We start from the raw sequence: 17,244 nt of genomic DNA on the forward strand, positions 1-17,244 counted from the left end.
TAGTACAGAGCATCGTGTCAGTAGTCGTATTAGACTATTCATATAGTATTTGATATTTGGTACCTGATATCACCTGGTATTATTGTAGTTTTTACCTTTGATGTCAGTTGTTTACTGTGTTTTGATTATTACACTATTTTGTTGGTTCACCGTGTTAGTTGTTGTGTTTTCTATATTGTTCTCTTCTTCTTTGTTCTTGGATTTGTTGCACTCGAGCCGACGGTCTTTCGGAAACATGCTCTCTACCTTCACGAGGTAGTGGTAAGGTCTGTGTACCCTCTATCCTCCCCAAACCCCACTTGTGTGATTTCACTAAGTATGTTGATATTGTGTCTATAATTACGCCTTCTCTGCCTTTTCAAAAAATTGCATCTTCCTAAATATGACTTATCAAGGGTATGGTATAATGGTCAATGAAGTGGGTTGAAAAGAATCATAAAGGTCTCAAGTTCAATTCCCAGTAGGTGATTTCTTTTCATTTGTCCTAGTACCAACTGTTGGCAGTGGAAGGTGACAGTTACCCTATGGGATTAGTGGAGGTGCGCGCAAGTTGGTCCAGACAATCAATTTTTATTTTTATTTTCAAAAAACTCATCCACTGGCAGTACATGTTTTGGCTTTGTTTCCTCTTGAATAAACTTATTTGTATCCCCCTAAATGCTATACATGCAATATTTTTCAAGGAAATTTTATGCTTCAAATCTTTCTTTTCTAATTTTCTGCATAATGTGTAGCTTAACAGATAACCGCATTAAGCACATTCAGTCGTTGACCACTCATATGTTGTCTGCTTGTGGTAAGTGTGCATTGGGATGACTGGATGAGCTGAACCGTTTAAAGCCTACGTTCAAGGACGTTATTAGATGATGATGGTGGCAAGAAATATGCTTGGGTCTACTGTACTACTTTTCCTGTTATAGTGTTATTTATAACTGACAGTTGTTTGATTTGTAAGTTATTTAATATGACAGTTTCATCTTGTTTTATAGAACTAATGATGATACATTTTCAAGAGCATTCTATTGCTCTTTGAAAGTTGTTTAATATGACAGTTTCATCTTGTTAGTTAGGTTTTTTTAAATATGTTTGGAAGGGGACCTTCCAAAATTGTGACTTTAACCCTCTTTGGTTAACTTTTATTTCTTTGTACATTATCTGCATTGTTAAGGGGAGACTTGGTGCAAAACTAAAAAGGAACTTGTGTTCTTTTTGATAACCATAGAGCACCTTGACTAATTCCACGGGATATTTGCCAGTAACAGGTGTCATGTAACTCTTTACACTAATGCCGTTGGTGTTTTTTGAAAGTTAACATAGTGTTCTTCTTGTTCTAAAAGCACAAGGGTGCACATGGTCAACAGGAATAATCCTCAGTAGAGCACAAAAACAGTGTCCTTATATGCATCTCTCACCAGCTATGTTTATCTCATCCTCTTCAACCAGAAGCATCAGCTATGGTCTTCACTCTTCTTTCCATCAGTATAAATATTGAAGGTGAGTGGTGACACAAATTGCACCAAAAAGCTATTTGTACAGTCTACAGATCCCAATCTTGCCACCAAACTTGATTTTGGAGACACGGGTGCGGGCGGCATCATTTTTGAAGAGTCCGAGCAGCCTAGCTTGGAACTTGGAAGTATCACACACTACAACAAACTCATTTCATATTTCAGCACCATGACAAATATCTACACAAATGACACATTTATCGTCCATGTGAAAAATCAAAGCATGAACCAAAAAACTTGCAACTATAAGTAAGACATATATGAAGCATTGAGAAAATAAAAATACATTTAAGTACTTAGAAATTGGACAAAAAGTGGTGCTCGTTTTGCCATTGCAATTTCGTAAGATTCTAATTTGAAGTTAGCTATATGAATCCTGGGTATCCATTTTGATCTATTTGTGTCTATTTTCATTCTTTGATACTAAAGAATGATGTGGGCATTAAATCCAACCAACTTAATGAGTTCTTGGAAGCATAACAAAATAACATTAACCCATTTCATATTTCAGCACAATGACAAAAGAATAAACAGAAATACACAGCAAAAAATGAGAATCTTGAACCAAAACTTGCAGTACCTCCCTTAAGTTTGCTAATGTGGATCACTTACAAAATGAACTTAAACACTAATGGTGTCAAAAGTCAATCGAGTTGGACTTCAATGTGGACATTGGATGAAAAATCAAAAGAAAACAGTACCACCTAGCAAGAAACTATATTGAATAACCTTGAAAATTAGCGATCTTGAACTTTTGAGCACACTTGCTTCGTGTGCAACCCTTATGCATGGTTAAAAGTCAAAAGTGTTGTTCATGGATCAAAACTTATTAAAAGCGGGGTCAAAAATTAAATTCAAGATCACTCAATCGCACTAAACATTATATTTAAAATTTATCTACACTTCATCTTCTTTAATCTTTTCTAAACTAGGGGTATCTAGGCCTTCTTGAGCACAACCAAATCCAATACCTAACATATATGATAAAAATTTAAATGTAAGTTTATGAGCTGTGTAAAAATAAATTAATACTGTTTTTGGAAAAGTTGAAGTTTGACACACTGAATTATAACAAATGGTTTCCTAACATATCATTCAATTTTTTAGTTCTTTTTGTTATTTATTAATTACTTTCACTAACTTTGCCTTTTTTAATTACCTAAATAATAGTGAATACTAGAGAGTTTTAGAAGAGAATAACTCTGAACTTGTGTATTGCTCAAAGATTACAATGATATAAATAAATGAAGAGTACTAACTAATTATGGTGACTAGACAATCAAATCTGTAAGACTATCATTTATACAATATTGCACGACTATAATGATTCCTTTTAATTTTGAATTTGATTGGATAGTGGACTAAAAATACATATTTTTAATCATTCTTTGCTTATTTTTTTATTTGTTCCTTTTTAGCATGGATTTTATGGATTGTGCTTAATAGTGTATTTTATTTATAGGACTAAATTGGTGTGAAGATAAAGAAATTTGGAGCTAAAACGAATGAAATATGAAAATTATTGAATGAAATCAAACAGACAACTTAATAAATTAAATTTAATATAATAATATATAATATATAAGAAGTGCATATTGCGAATCGCAAAATGCAAAGAGCAAATTGAGCTGCGCCGCGTGTCAAATTATGAAGGCAACAACAATAGAAGACACCAAACATGCTTTTCTGACGGAACTCAATTCCTTTAGGTTTTGGGTTTTCAATTTGTTTTGGACTCAATTATTTTATTTAAGATTTTTTTATATTTATAAATAGTTCATACAAATAATTCTTGAGGGGAGGAAGACACAATATAGAAAATAACTTTGACCTAGGATTTTATTTTTTCTTCTCTTTTATTTATTTTATATCTTTTCTTTGGACGATATGTTGTAATTGGTTTATGTCTATGTAGAGTTAAGCTTCTCGTTCTAGAATTATATTAACTTACAAAATGGTTGTTTAGTGATTCTTGATTCGGCATATTTGTTTATCATATTTATTAGTTGTTCTTATATTCTTGTGATTACTATTTTGATGCTTGATCACCATTAGAATAAATTTATTGTTTTTTCTAGAACTCAGGAGAGGAATATAAGGATAGAACATGGAATATAGGAGAATGATATTTTCTTGTAATAATACCTTGAATTTATTTGTGTTTAGGATAAGGATATACATGGGTGCCGCGCTTGGTTCAAATACGGGAAAACAACATAATGCTCCATAGCTGATATAACATATCCCCGCTTAACGATGTAGTTGAATTGTCAATTGTGGTAGACGATTAGAGGTCGGGAGATCATGGCCATATTATCAACCCCGTTGATCAACAACTAAATAATCAAATAAGTTGATAAAATTGATGCTAAACATGATTGTTAGCTAAACCATAATCCTAGATGGATTCATTGATTGATTGTGTAAAAGTTTTCTCTTTCCTTGGTTAATTGTTCATTTGTTATTTTATCTTTATTTTTAGTTTAGCTAATTATATTTATCTTTGAAATATCCCTTTAAAAATAATAATTAGAATTAGTATAATTTAGTAAATAGTTAATCTATAAGTCCATGTGAGTTCGACATCCAGTTTCTAAAAAAGAACCACTTTATTACTTGCACGACCACGTACACTTACGTATGCATTTGAACGCAACAAGTTTTTAGCACTGCTTCCGGGGACTTAAGAATTAAATATTTTTCTAGGTTATACTCTTTCTTTCTATCTATTTACGTTTTTATTTTATTTTTATCTTTTTGTGCAAATATTTTTTTTCCCTTGAATATTTGGGTACTCTTATTGATATGGATGATTGAGATTAATGGTGGTTGTGTGATGGCCATCCCTGTCAATATTGTGAAGGACCCCATTTGGATATCAAGTGTCCTACTATTCAAAAGAGCAGGTTGCACACACCCAGGGCCGACTCAACAACATTGGAGGCCTAAAGCCAAACTTAAGAGAGGAGCCCTAATATTTAATTTTTTCCATTATATATACTTTTATTTAAAATCTACTTTTCTAGCTATTTTAGATGCGAAGCCATTAGGTACTGTTTTATAATCAATTTGTTTTAATAATTCCTTTTCAAATGATAATATAGTTAATTCATTCAATCTCTCATGAGACATTGTTGATCTTAAAGAAGATTTAATCAATTTTAATTTCGAAAAAACTTCTTTCGGCTGGGGCAACAGTTACAGGAACTGTTAACATTATTCTATAAGCAATATATGAATTTGGAAAAGAATCAAGTCTTTTTGTTTGATAGGATATTTTCATTAGATCATTATCTTCTACTTGTATTATTTCCCTTAACACTTTTAATTTAAAAAATAAATCTAAACCATCAATATCAGAATAACTATTACGTGTTAAAGAAAGTTCAAGGTTAAGACAATATTTTTAAAAAAAAATTCTTATCATCTAGTGATCTCAATATTTTTCCACTAAATAAGAAATCAAAAATATTTCCATATGCTTCAGTTGGTTCAAATATATTTTGAAGTGAAAAAATAGTTTGATCTACTCTACATATATAAAGCAATTAACTCTAAAAGATTCTTCAAGGGACTTTGTGATTTCGCTATCCATATTTTCATCAAAGTGTTTCTTACGAAATTCAGGTTTATTTTCATCTCATATGCAATTTTCTTAGTAGAAATCATAACACTCAATAGTACATATAATTTTTTTCTAAAATAAAATATATAAGTAATTATTATTTTTAAATGGGGGCCCCAAAATATATGGGGCCCCAAGTGATGGCTTTAGTGGCCTAGGGGTTAAGACGGCCCTGCTGACACACCTACCCAATTTTATTCACCTTCACCTTTGTTTCTAGCAAGCCAATCAACCATGTTGATTGATTATCTCATAGGAGTTTGACCTCCTTCTGCTTATTGTGGCCATTTAGCCCCTTACGTTCCAACACACTATGTTATCCATTCCATAGACTTGGAATGGTGGTGCCTCCCTCTTTTCTTGTACCCCTATCCTTCACTACCTCATTTGGTTTTGTTTCTGTAGGGCATGGAGCGTGTTGGTACTGTTCACTTGTGTTCCCAATTGTTGAGGATTGTTCCTCCTATGAGCAGGTTCCTTGTGAGCTCATCTTCACTTGTGTATTGTTCCTCAATTGTGTTGGAGGATATGTTATCTCCACATTCTGTTGAGCTGAGCTATTAGATGAGACTTTTCATTTCTCCCTTGTTGCTTGCTTTCTTCTACTTCCACCAGTGTCTCTAATGTTTTTTTTGTTGCATTCTTCTTCCTGCATTTTGTCTCCGTATGCCTATACTTTTTAAAATGTTTACACAAGGATGGCCTCCAATCATATAGTACTTTCTGCCTCTACGAGAACTTCTTTTTCATTCCTGAACCATACATTGTCTAGTAGCTCAGAATCCATCTCGACCTCAATTAATAATTCGGCAAGTGTGTTGGTCCACCATGAAAGGCTTCCCTACCAAGCTCCCAATCTTACTAAGTCTTTTGGGACTCCAATATTTGAATTCTAATCCTAGAAATTTCATCCATATCAGCATTGTGTACAATTCATCTCTTGAGAACTCTATGTTTGGGCTCGACGCTTTAACAATAAATGGCTTATTGTCGAAGTGATAGATTCCCTCTTGGATTACAACACTCTTCCCCGCTTCTGAATCAAATCGAACCAACACTATTCCATTTTTTAGCATTGGTATTTTGTTGATCCCAGGTTTCGCCCAATGACTTTGGATGTGCCCACTCGTTACAGAGAATGGAGGATGCCCTTAATACAAGGCATACTACTGCCTTTCTTCAAGATATTTCAGTGCGTATGTCTTCATCTTCAATTTCACATACAACTGAATCACTCTGTATTAATAGAGACACATATTCAAGCTTGAATCCTGCAGTGGCCAATTTCCTTACATCGAAATTATCCCAGATGAAGGCTTTATCTGCATCTTCCGCCAGAGCTTCAATCTCATTTGCGCAACTAAGCCTAGGGCTAGTGTTGCATCTGCAAGGACTTATTGATGTCCCTGCTATCACTTTTCCATTGCTTGAGTTCCTCCCTTTCGCTAGTGTCACTATTACATTGATTGCTTGCTCTCCTTTCTCAGATCTGACTTTTATTTCTTGTTCATTGCTTATTTCACTTCCGTCCGACTTTTTTATTATCACATTTTGTTGGTTCTTATATTTCGATTTCGTACTATGATTTTCCTTCTCGTTCATCGTAGCCCTAGTTTACATCACCTTTTCTCCTTTGCTCTCATTCTCTTCTTGTTGTTTCGTACCTTTACTTAACTTAATAGTGTCCTTCACCATCATCTCCTGAGCCATTAGTTCTTTCTATGATGGAATTCGAGCTCTCCTTCCCATGGTAGGCGCAAGTCAGTTACCCTGCGTCGAGAGAGAAAATCATTTGCGCAGAAAGTTATACTTTTTCTTCAAATTTCATTCTAACATAATTTTATACAAAATACAAATAGAAAAATATTGGGCCTGTGTGCAGTGGCGGAGCCAAGATTTCTGTGCAGGAAGTTTGAAGCATAAAGAAGTAAACACGTGAAAATTACAAGATGAAAAATGGAGCATGGTGGGAGTGAAATATTGATCTTAACCCGCTAAATTTAACTTATCTTTTCATGTCACGTTTAGGTTCTTCCTACTTTTACTCTAATCTATCAAGTTTTTAAAAATTTCTAGTTTTTTTTTGTTGCAGTGCTCTACTTTTTCTTTGAACTTTTTCTAAATTTTGAATTAGTCCTCATTCAATCATATGTTACTTTAAAAACCACCAAGTTTCTTTAAAAAGGTGGAAAGATTGAGTTACTAATATTATAGTGCATATTCAAAAGATAAATAAATGACATCGTTGATTTTTTAGTTTATTTAATTCAATTTTCTAGGTTAATCTTTTATAAAAAAAGACAAATGATGAATAAATCAAATAAGTTTAGTTTAGTTTTCATATCTTTAGAATCAAATTGAAAAAGAAATAAGAAAGAGATACTATGAAATTAAGAAAAAAAATTCAATTAAATATATTTTGTTAAAAGGATGTTCACGACTTTAAAAATTTTCCATTCAATTAATCTTAATTTACTTTATTTTATATAATATTTTTGTAATTCAAATTTAATAATAATTCATCATTTTTTAAAAGAGTTTCCTTGAGTTAGTACATGAGAAGAGAATTATGTAGAAACAAAATGAACAATATAAATAAGAAGAATAAAAGAAAAAAAATATTTAAAAAAATGTAGCTAATAATTTTAAATAAAGTCAAATTACGAAAATGAAATAACATAAAGAGAAAAATAATAATAATAAAAAAAGTAATACAACTTTAGATTGAACCCAAAAACAATGCATGCCTTTTACTGTATTCTAAGCCCAAAGTCTGAGCCCATTTCAGGCTTTTTAAAGCAAAAAAAAGTTGAAAAATGTTACATGTGGGAATCAAACTTGAACTATTTCGGCTAACAATGAACCCCTTAGCCAATGAGCTACGCTTATCATCTATGCCGAGAAGGTTTATTTTAACATATATACTTATAAAATCAGAAGTTTACCTTATATATAGGGAAATATGTCTGAAATATATTCGAACTTTGACCGAAATTGCTGTAAAAATACCGAACTTTGGAAAGGACTTTTTACCCCCTCTACTATTTAATAGTGTATTTTAAAGGTATATATATGCCCACGTGGATATCATAAATATTGCATCATTATAAATAGTAATGTGTCCATGTGGGCACATATATACCTTTAAAATGCACTATTAAATAGTGCAGAGGGTAAAAAGTCCTCCATAAAGTTTGATATCGTAACAATAATTTTGGCCAAAGTTTGAGTATTTTTCAGACCCTTTTCCCTTATATATACAATGTAATTTTTTCGATCTAGGGGGTTCGGGTGAACCCTTGAGCTCCACGTAGGTTTGGCCCTGCGTGCGTGCATGGGCACCCACCATCTAGTAAGGTTAGGGAAAAAGGAGAGTGTTGGTGAAATTACAAATTATAATTGAAAATAAAATGAAGAAAACAAAATATCTTCAGGTTCAGGCGCAAATATCTCGCTCTGTTTAAGAAGATCTAAGTTCACTGTAGCAAAACTTTTCACCGATTCAATAGTACTCTTGACTTGTCCCCTCCCGAATATAACAATCTAATCACAAATTACAACTCAAAACAACTTTAGACAAGAGTTGAGTCCAAAACTCCACCAAAAAACACATTCCTCAACTAAATAAAACTCTTTTTTTTACTAACTTTTATGTACTCTAAATTATCTTGTTCTCAAAACAAAGTAAAATCACCATTATTTATAAGTAAGATATTCTTTCTTGCCATGAATAGAAATATTATGGAGCAGAAAATTATCTAAAAAAAAAGGTCAAACAAGATAGTATTATTTATCAAAACATATATAAAAGACCGTTACAATGTCATTGATGGCAACTTCTACAACAAAGAGCTCATTACTAGTAGCATTACATGTTGGTTATGGTTTGCTTCATTTCCAGTCAAGACCCCACTATGGGTTAAAAACATTAGAGTACAAGACTCTTTGATTACCCAGTTTAGCTAGGTTATTACAGAGTGAAACTCTAAGGTCTCATTTGTTTGAATTTAATGGAGGTTTGAATTTTAATCATTCAAATTCAACTTAGTAAGTGTGTTTGAGTTTTAAGTCTGAATTTTAATCATTCAGTTTCAGCCCATTAAGTCTATTTATTTTTTTTCTTTTAATTTTTTTAATTGAATTTGAATAGATTTTAACGAATCAGATATTTAGGAGAGTCTTAGGCCTCACTTGTTTCATTAAGATTAAGATGTCTGAATCAGAATGATATATGAGTTATTAAGATCCTATATATGGATTTGAACAAATGAATGATTAAGAGTGTTTGTTTTTAAATATTTAAATAAATATGAAGTATAAAACATATGTGTGTATTAATTCAATTTTATACAAATTTAGATTTTTACCTATACATATTCAAAGTTAGAGGCATAAATGTCAGCTGAAAGATATCAATTAAAATCAAGTTAAAGAGTATGTTTATATATTATGCCTATTAATTACTGACATGACCGAATAGCTTAAATGAAAAAAAAAGAAAAGTCAGAACTAAATAATACAAAATCAAACTGAAATACCGAAGGGAATGCATACCCCTAGAGATAAAAAATACAATTCATTTTTGGGAAAAAAAAGAAAGAAAATGTAAGGGGCATTTACGTAAAAAGACTTAAGAGTGGCAACCCTAATCGTCATCGTTGAGACTATAAAATGCTCATTATCCCTACAACACAAACCCTTCATCACTTTTGCTGTGATTCCCTTCTGTCTGCTGTGCCGCAATCTCCTAATTTCTCTTCTCTAAGGTTACATCTTTATCTCTATTCTATTTTTTTAATTCATGATCTGTTCTTGTACTGTGATTAGATCTGTAAATCAATTGTATACATGTTTTCTTAATCGTGTAGATGATTTCAGTGTCTTCTCGTAAGGTCATACTTACTGAAAGCGTTTTGGTATAATCGGCTAGTGTTTCTACCGCCGATCTGTGTTTGAGCCAGATCTGTAAATGTTTCTAATGAATTTTCCATATGTATTTAACATAAGTTTAAAAACTGTAGATATTTTTTTTACTCGTGTGACAGCCTCTTGTTCTAACTGTTCTTATGATTCGGTTTTAATACAACTTTCAGATCGTTCCAGATATTAAATTATTTCACTATACTGTAATTTAGTTCTAAATAGTATTTTTTTTCATTTGTAACTCTGTAGTTGCTACTTTTTGGGCTAATTTAAAGGATTTACTTAATGTAGATAGACTTTTTGAGTTTATTCCCTCACTGCAAGAGCTGTAGCTGTTTTACTTTATTTGCAATCTTTTTTTAACCTCAAGTCATGTTCACATACAGCTGCTACTCAAAATAATTCAATTAGTTATCTAAAAATATTTTAAGATGTCAATAAGTACTTTAGTATTGCCTTACACATAATGAGTCACAAGAAAGACACATTTCATTGTTTTCATTGTAGAATCAACTGGTTAAGCCCATGCCAGGTTTAGCTTTTCAGTTCTAAATATTGAATGTGCTGAATTTTGAAAAAAATTACTTGCCTTTTAAATATGCTTTATCTGTTTTGTATTAATTGCAGTCTTTAAGCAACTCAAGATGGGTAAAGAGAAGATTCACATCAGTATTGTGGTCATTGGTCATGTCGACTCTGGTAAGTCAACCACAACTGGTCACTTGATCTACAAGCTTGGTGGTATTGACAAGCGTGTTATTGAGAGGTTTGAGAAGGAAGCTGCTGAGATGAACAAGAGGTCATTCAAGTATGCCTGGGTGCTTGACAAACTTAAGGCTGAACGTGAGCGTGGTATCACTATTGATATTGCTTTGTGGAAGTTTGAGACCACTAAGTACTACTGCACTGTGATTGATGCCCCCGGACACAGGGACTTTATCAAGAACATGATCACTGGTACCTCCCAGGCCGACTGTGCTGTCCTCATTATTGACTCCACCACTGGTGGTTTTGAAGCTGGTATCTCTAAAGATGGTCAGACCCGTGAACATGCATTGCTTGCTTTCACCCTTGGTGTCAAGCAAATGATTTGCTGCTGCAACAAGGTTTGCTTTTATTCATAGAATATTTGTCATTTCAAGAAAGATATGCCATACTAATTTTGTTACTGTCTCACAGATGGATGCTACCACCCCCAAGTACTCCAAGGCTAGGTACGATGAAATTGTGAAGGAAGTTTCTTCGTACCTCAAGAAGGTTGGTTACAACCCTGACAAAATCCCATTTGTCCCCATCTCTGGTTTTGAAGGAGATAATATGATTGAGAGGTCTACCAACCTCGACTGGTACAAGGGACCAACCCTCCTTGATGCTCTCGACCAGATTAATGAGCCCAAGAGGCCATCAGACAAGCCACTCCGTCTCCCACTTCAGGATGTTTACAAGATTGGTGGTATTGGAACTGTCCCAGTTGGTCGTGTAGAGACTGGTGTGATCAAGCCTGGTATGGTTGTGACCTTTGGCCCTACTGGTTTGACAACTGAAGTCAAGTCTGTTGAGATGCACCACGAAGCTCTTCAGGAGGCGCTCCCTGGTGACAATGTTGGGTTCAATGTTAAGAATGTTGCTGTTAAGGATCTGAAGCGTGGTTTTGTTGCCTCAAACTCCAAGGATGACCCAGCTAAGGGTGCAGCCAGTTTCACTGCCCAGGTCATCATCATGAACCATCCTGGCCAGATTGGAAATGGATATGCACCAGTGCTCGACTGCCACACTTCCCACATTGCTGTCAAGTTTGCTGAGATCTTGACCAAGATTGACAGGCGTTCAGGTAAGGAACTTGAGAAGGAGCCTAAGTTCTTGAAGAATGGTGATGCTGGTATGGTTAAGATGATTCCCACTAAGCCCATGGTTGTTGAGACCTTTGCCGAATACCCACCATTGGGTCGTTTTGCTGTTCGAGACATGAGGCAAACTGTTGCTGTTGGTGTTGTCAAGAATGTTGACAAGAAGGACCCAACTGGTGCCAAGGTCACCAAGGCTGCCCAGAAGAAGGGAAAGTGAACAGTGCAGTGTGATGCTAGTGTTTCCAATGCTATTTATTTTCATCAAGTGTGCTATCTAGACTCTGTTTTGTTTACTTCTGCAATAGTTTTGTCTTTGATTTGCTTTTTAGGCTCTTGTTTTCTGCCTTGTATGTCATGTAACCATTCTCAGAACTGGGTACTTGACAGGCGGTGGCAAGCATGATTCGGAGTCTGTTTTCATTCTGTTGAGGTGCCTTGGTTTTCCATGGTGCCTCAGGATTTTTGCTTTTGGTGTTGCCTAAGTTATATTTTATATGAGCTTTTAAATTTCTCTACTTGTTCCTGTTTGTTGAAGATTTGGAGTTATAATGCTGCTGGGGGAATCAGTTCAGCTTTAGAATTAGTTGTGGTTGTTCCTCTTTATCATACTTGATAGGTTATCTAAGAATTCAAATGTTCTTTTCTTAACCTTGTTGATTGGTGTTTTTGTTGTCTGAGGGAGTCGATAGATGACATGGTGATTTTGATTTTTGAATTAAGGTGGTGCCAAAAACCTGCCGCCCTCCTACATATTCTCAACATATCCATCCCTGTTTATTGAATATACGTGCACTCCACTATTCATCCTATGCAACCTCAATTAATTCTATATTTATATAACAATAGTTTTATTTTTCACATAGCAATAGTTTATACAAAAGCATTAAAATTAATATTAATGAAAAAGCGAGCGTATATGGAAGAAACATGCTACCGCACGATTTTCTCCAATACTATAATTATCTCCCATTTTATTATTTCCTTCCATGATTAACTCAAAAAAAGGTTACATTCTCTCCCATAAAAAATTAGGTATTTTAACCAAAATAAAACTTTCTACCTTCCTCTAGTCTAATAGTTTGTTCAATTAACGGTATGAATAGTGTGTCAATTTTAATTCAGCACTATGAAAGATGCGGCGCAAAATGTTTGTGTTGATAGATATCAAGGGAATTGGTGATTGATTTACTGTATAGATCTAAATTATTTGGTGGGTTTTTTTCTAGATTGTAATTTTGAGATCTCACAAGATTATTGTTGTAAGTGATAGTGTAGTGAATATATTTTAGATGTTTACCGTCTTTCGTTTTTGAAAATTTGATTTGTGTATGTATATGTGTTTGTTTGTCTATATCGTTGTTTCAAAATAACTTGATATTTTGTGGTGAATTTGATTTTTGATTGGATTAAGGTATATACCTTGAAAGTGTAAAGTATAGACGGAAAGTTTGTCAAATTACTGCTTAATTTGTGTAAAGCATACTGTATACCAATTGAAAATACCATTGTGTCTATATATAGTATTTTCGTTTTATGTTCAGATGTCGTTGATTACTTGGTATATGTGATGAATGTAGTTTTTGGTTGGTTTAAGATATATACCTTGAAAGTTTACGATAAATTGGATAAATTAATGATTAATGTGTGTTGGTGTTTAATTTTTTCATGCTAAAATAACAATCATAACACTGTACTAACTTAATAGCTAAAACCATCTTGTATACCAACTTGATTAAGAATTTGATATAAACGAATCAAACTATATACCAATATTCAAACCAAACTTATTGTTGAATTAAATTGAAACATCATTATGTTATATATATATGGTGAATGTGGTGGTGTTGTGAATTTATTTTAGATATTTAACTTCTTTATTTTTTTGATAGATATGTTAGTGTATTTGATATAGTATGATAATTTATATACGCCAAATTTGATTGGTGTATGTGTATATGTTTGTCGTTGTTGTTAAACACATCAAATTGATTTATTATTGATTAATGTGTTTTGGTGTATTTCATACCAAAATAACAACTTTTGTTTGTATTGATGCATAATATTTCGATATGATTTTTAACCAAAAAATCAACCATACTAACATGCTAGTTAATGAGGTAAAATCATTTTGTATACCTATATGATTAGAAATTTGATATGAAAATAAATCATATGGTATATCAATATTCAAACCAAACTTATATTCTGAATTAAATTGAAACACCATTTTGTTATATATATATTGTTTAATTACTTATACAAGTTCAAATTGTGTTATGTATAGGAATTATTTGTACTACTTATTTTAATAATCTCAATAATAGTTTTGGATTTTGATTAACAATAAGTTGTAACGTAACGCAAGAAAGAATGTGGATTTCAAGATTGAAGGAGCGATATATGATGCAAACATCAAATACGAAGGCTTAATTACTACAATTACTTCTCAATTAGGAGTGGGCACAACCATCTTTGAGTTGGTACTCCAATATGTCGTGTCTGGTCCTTCTACACCGAAGATTCATAATGATATGGGTGTTCAAGTTTATTTATTAAAAAAAAGTGCGATTCTGCGAAAGCACATGGGAGATATCATCACATACTTTGGTAGAGATAGTGTTATCATCAGATGCAAGAAAGTAACTAGGGAGACCACCAAATAACGATAGTAAGAAGGAATTCAACGAAGAAATATTCAAGAGGTGAAAAGTTAGTTGTAATAAATATGATACACCCGAACATAACAAGAAAACTTGCCCCAAATTTCCACCCAAGAATTAACATGGCAGTTATTTTTTCTTTTTTCGTTAATTTTTTTTGCTGTTGAATCTTTTATGATTTTGCTGACTTTCAATTGAATTTGGTAATGTTGATTGCACTTTTTACAGTTCTGTTTTAGTGTTTTAACGTTAAGTTTTCCAATGTCTTAAAGTTGATTTTTCATTTTTTTTGATATATCACTATTTGTATGGTGGAATCATATGGGTATATTCAAAGGTATTGTCTAATTCATAAATATTGGTATAACTATTGTCATATCATTGGTGTTTGCATATTTTTATATTACATTGCTTTTGACTTGGTGAAAAATACAATACAAAGGATTAACATTGTTAAGTTAATTTTTTTATTTTTATTACATGTTTTCTTTTTCAGAATTAGATTGAATGATATTAGGGATTTTGAATTTTATACCAATATTTGTATGAAAACAATGCTAAAGATGTGAGAAAAGGCTATAATTAATAATTAAATTTTGATTGAATAAAAACTTAAGAGAGAGAAAATCAATAATATGGACAGAAAAATATTATAAAAAAGTATAATTATGGTTGGAAAGCCAAAAAGTAAACAGTAATTAGCGATCCCATAAATTTAGCACATAACCCTCCAAAATAGTAAATAAAACGGATATTAAAATATATAAAAAATAAAAATTGAAAATTCAATATATGGGAAAAAATAATATAAAAAGTATAATTATGGTTGAAAAGTCAAAAAGTAAACAATAATTATTAATTCCATAAATTTAGCACATAATCCCCCCCCTCCCCCCCACAAAAAAAAAAGGAAATAAACCAGATACTAAAATTTATATTAAAAAAAATCAAAAATTAAATATTCTGTCATATTTGTAATTATAAACCTAGTTTTGTAAACAAAAAGGAGTATATACATATATTGTTAATTAATATCTTAAATAGTATATTCTTGTAATTTTTCCAATAATAAATACAAAGTTAAGAATAAAAATTCAAGAGTCTTCTTCATCTACTTTAGTTATAGAATAAAAATGATAATCTTGATAGGAGTTTCATGAAATAAAAAAAGTTGAATTTATGTAGATAGAAATGAAGGAATACCGAAAGATATCTTAAATTTTTGTGTAAGAGTCTCGCCTACCTATAAATATGCTTGTTACTTCATCAGTCCGGCATCTTTCGATGATAGGATATGCGAGGTAACTCTAGGGCTTTTACTATTCTGAGTTATAAGTCGGCGCTAGATCAAACCGTGATTCCTGCTAAGATCAAATGTGATTTCTACGACTCTTGAACAACTATGGATGAAGGTACATTCCAATTCAATTTTCCATAGCATTTTCTCATCTACGTAAATGATTATAGTGTGTGAACTTATAGAAACAAGCTACTTTACGATTCGAGAATCTAAATAAAATGAAGTGTTATATGTTTGACAAAATTCAAGTCAAAATTATTCTCATTTGGTTCTTGATTTGGATTAAAATTTATCAAGTTATCGAAAACGGTTTTAAATTTATTGCCATACTATAAATGAGTAATTGACCCTTCTGAACCAACACTACAGGTGGGTACTGCAAAAATGTATTGACACTTGCACCAGAACCAGCACCAGCACCAGCACCGCCACTGATACCGGTGGAAATGAGAACTTGTTGTGTGAGTGAAAGAATGTTTGATACCGTCAAAGCTAGACAAGTAACCCACATACCATATCTCACTACTACAATTATGAATAAAATTAGATTTTGAAGAGTTTTGTGCGGCTGCAATCATAACATATTAATTGGAGGCCCTCGAGGAATGAGAGCAGATTGTAGCAGTGACATTTCAACATTTTGAGCAAGAGGGAAATCAGTATTAAACAAATTATTGTTTGAAGAAATTCTGAATTTGGTTCACAACTATGCAGGAGTTGAATGTTGGCCCAACTGTTCATTCCCTTCTCAGAGATTGGATAAGAAGTGATGGAAAACGGTTTTAAATTTATTGCCATACTATAAATGAGTAATTGACCCTTCTGAACCAACACTACAGGTGGGTACTGCAAAAATGTATTGACACTTGCACCAGAACCAGCACCAGCACCAGCACCGCCACTGATACCGGTGGAAATGAGAACTTGTTGTGTGAGTGAAAGAATGTTTGATACCGTCAAAGCTAGACAAGTAACCCACATACCATATCTCACTACTACAATTATGAATAAAATTAGATTTTGAAGAGTTTTGTGCGGCTGCAATCATCACATATTAATTGGAGGCCCTCGAGGAATGAGAGCAGATTGTAGCAGTGACATTTCAACATTTTGAGCAAGAGGGAAATCAGTATTAAACAAATTATTGTTTGAAGAAATTCTGAATTTGGTTCACAACTATGCAGGAGTTGAATGTTGGCCCAACTGTTCATAACTGTTTACTATCCTTGGTCGTGAATTCTTAGCCAACACAATAACTTATTGAAAGAATTATTATACTCCTATACTTGTATCGATAAAGACAAAGCTCACGAAGGACTCTTCTTATAATTGTGTGTATATTATCCATGTCGTTGTAGCATATGAACATTCAAGCAATACT

General features: G+C 32.7%; 2 protein-coding genes across 7 annotated transcripts in view; one reads left to right on the top strand and one right to left on the bottom strand.

The window, feature by feature from the left end:
• Positions 1–17,244, bottom strand: part of LOC125829219 (elongation factor 1-alpha) — a 369,546-nt gene that overhangs the window by 97,362 nt on the left and 254,940 nt on the right. The gene's annotated exons all lie outside the window — the stretch shown is intronic.
• The window catches only part of LOC125829220 (elongation factor 1-alpha), a 248,290-nt gene continuing 241,745 nt past the window's right edge, over positions 10,700–17,244 (top strand). Inside the window, exons 1-2 of one of the 5 annotated variants that reach the window (XM_049508465.1) lie at positions 10,701–11,162; positions 11,236–12,123. In XM_049508465.1, the coding sequence (XP_049364422.1) occupies positions 10,701–11,162; positions 11,236–12,120 (1,347 nt within the window). In that variant the 3' untranslated portion in view covers positions 12,121–12,123. Of the gene's footprint in view, positions 11,163–11,235; positions 12,419–17,244 lie in introns of those variants that run through there. The other 4 variants (XM_049508468.1, XM_049508464.1, XM_049508466.1 and 1 more) reach the window with 4 other exon arrangements.

This window comes from Solanum verrucosum, unplaced genomic scaffold (genome assembly GCF_900185275.1).
Source record: "Solanum verrucosum unplaced genomic scaffold, falcon-dt-bn FXZP01000043.1, whole genome shotgun sequence".
Taxonomy (NCBI): domain Eukaryota; kingdom Viridiplantae; phylum Streptophyta; class Magnoliopsida; order Solanales; family Solanaceae; genus Solanum; species Solanum verrucosum.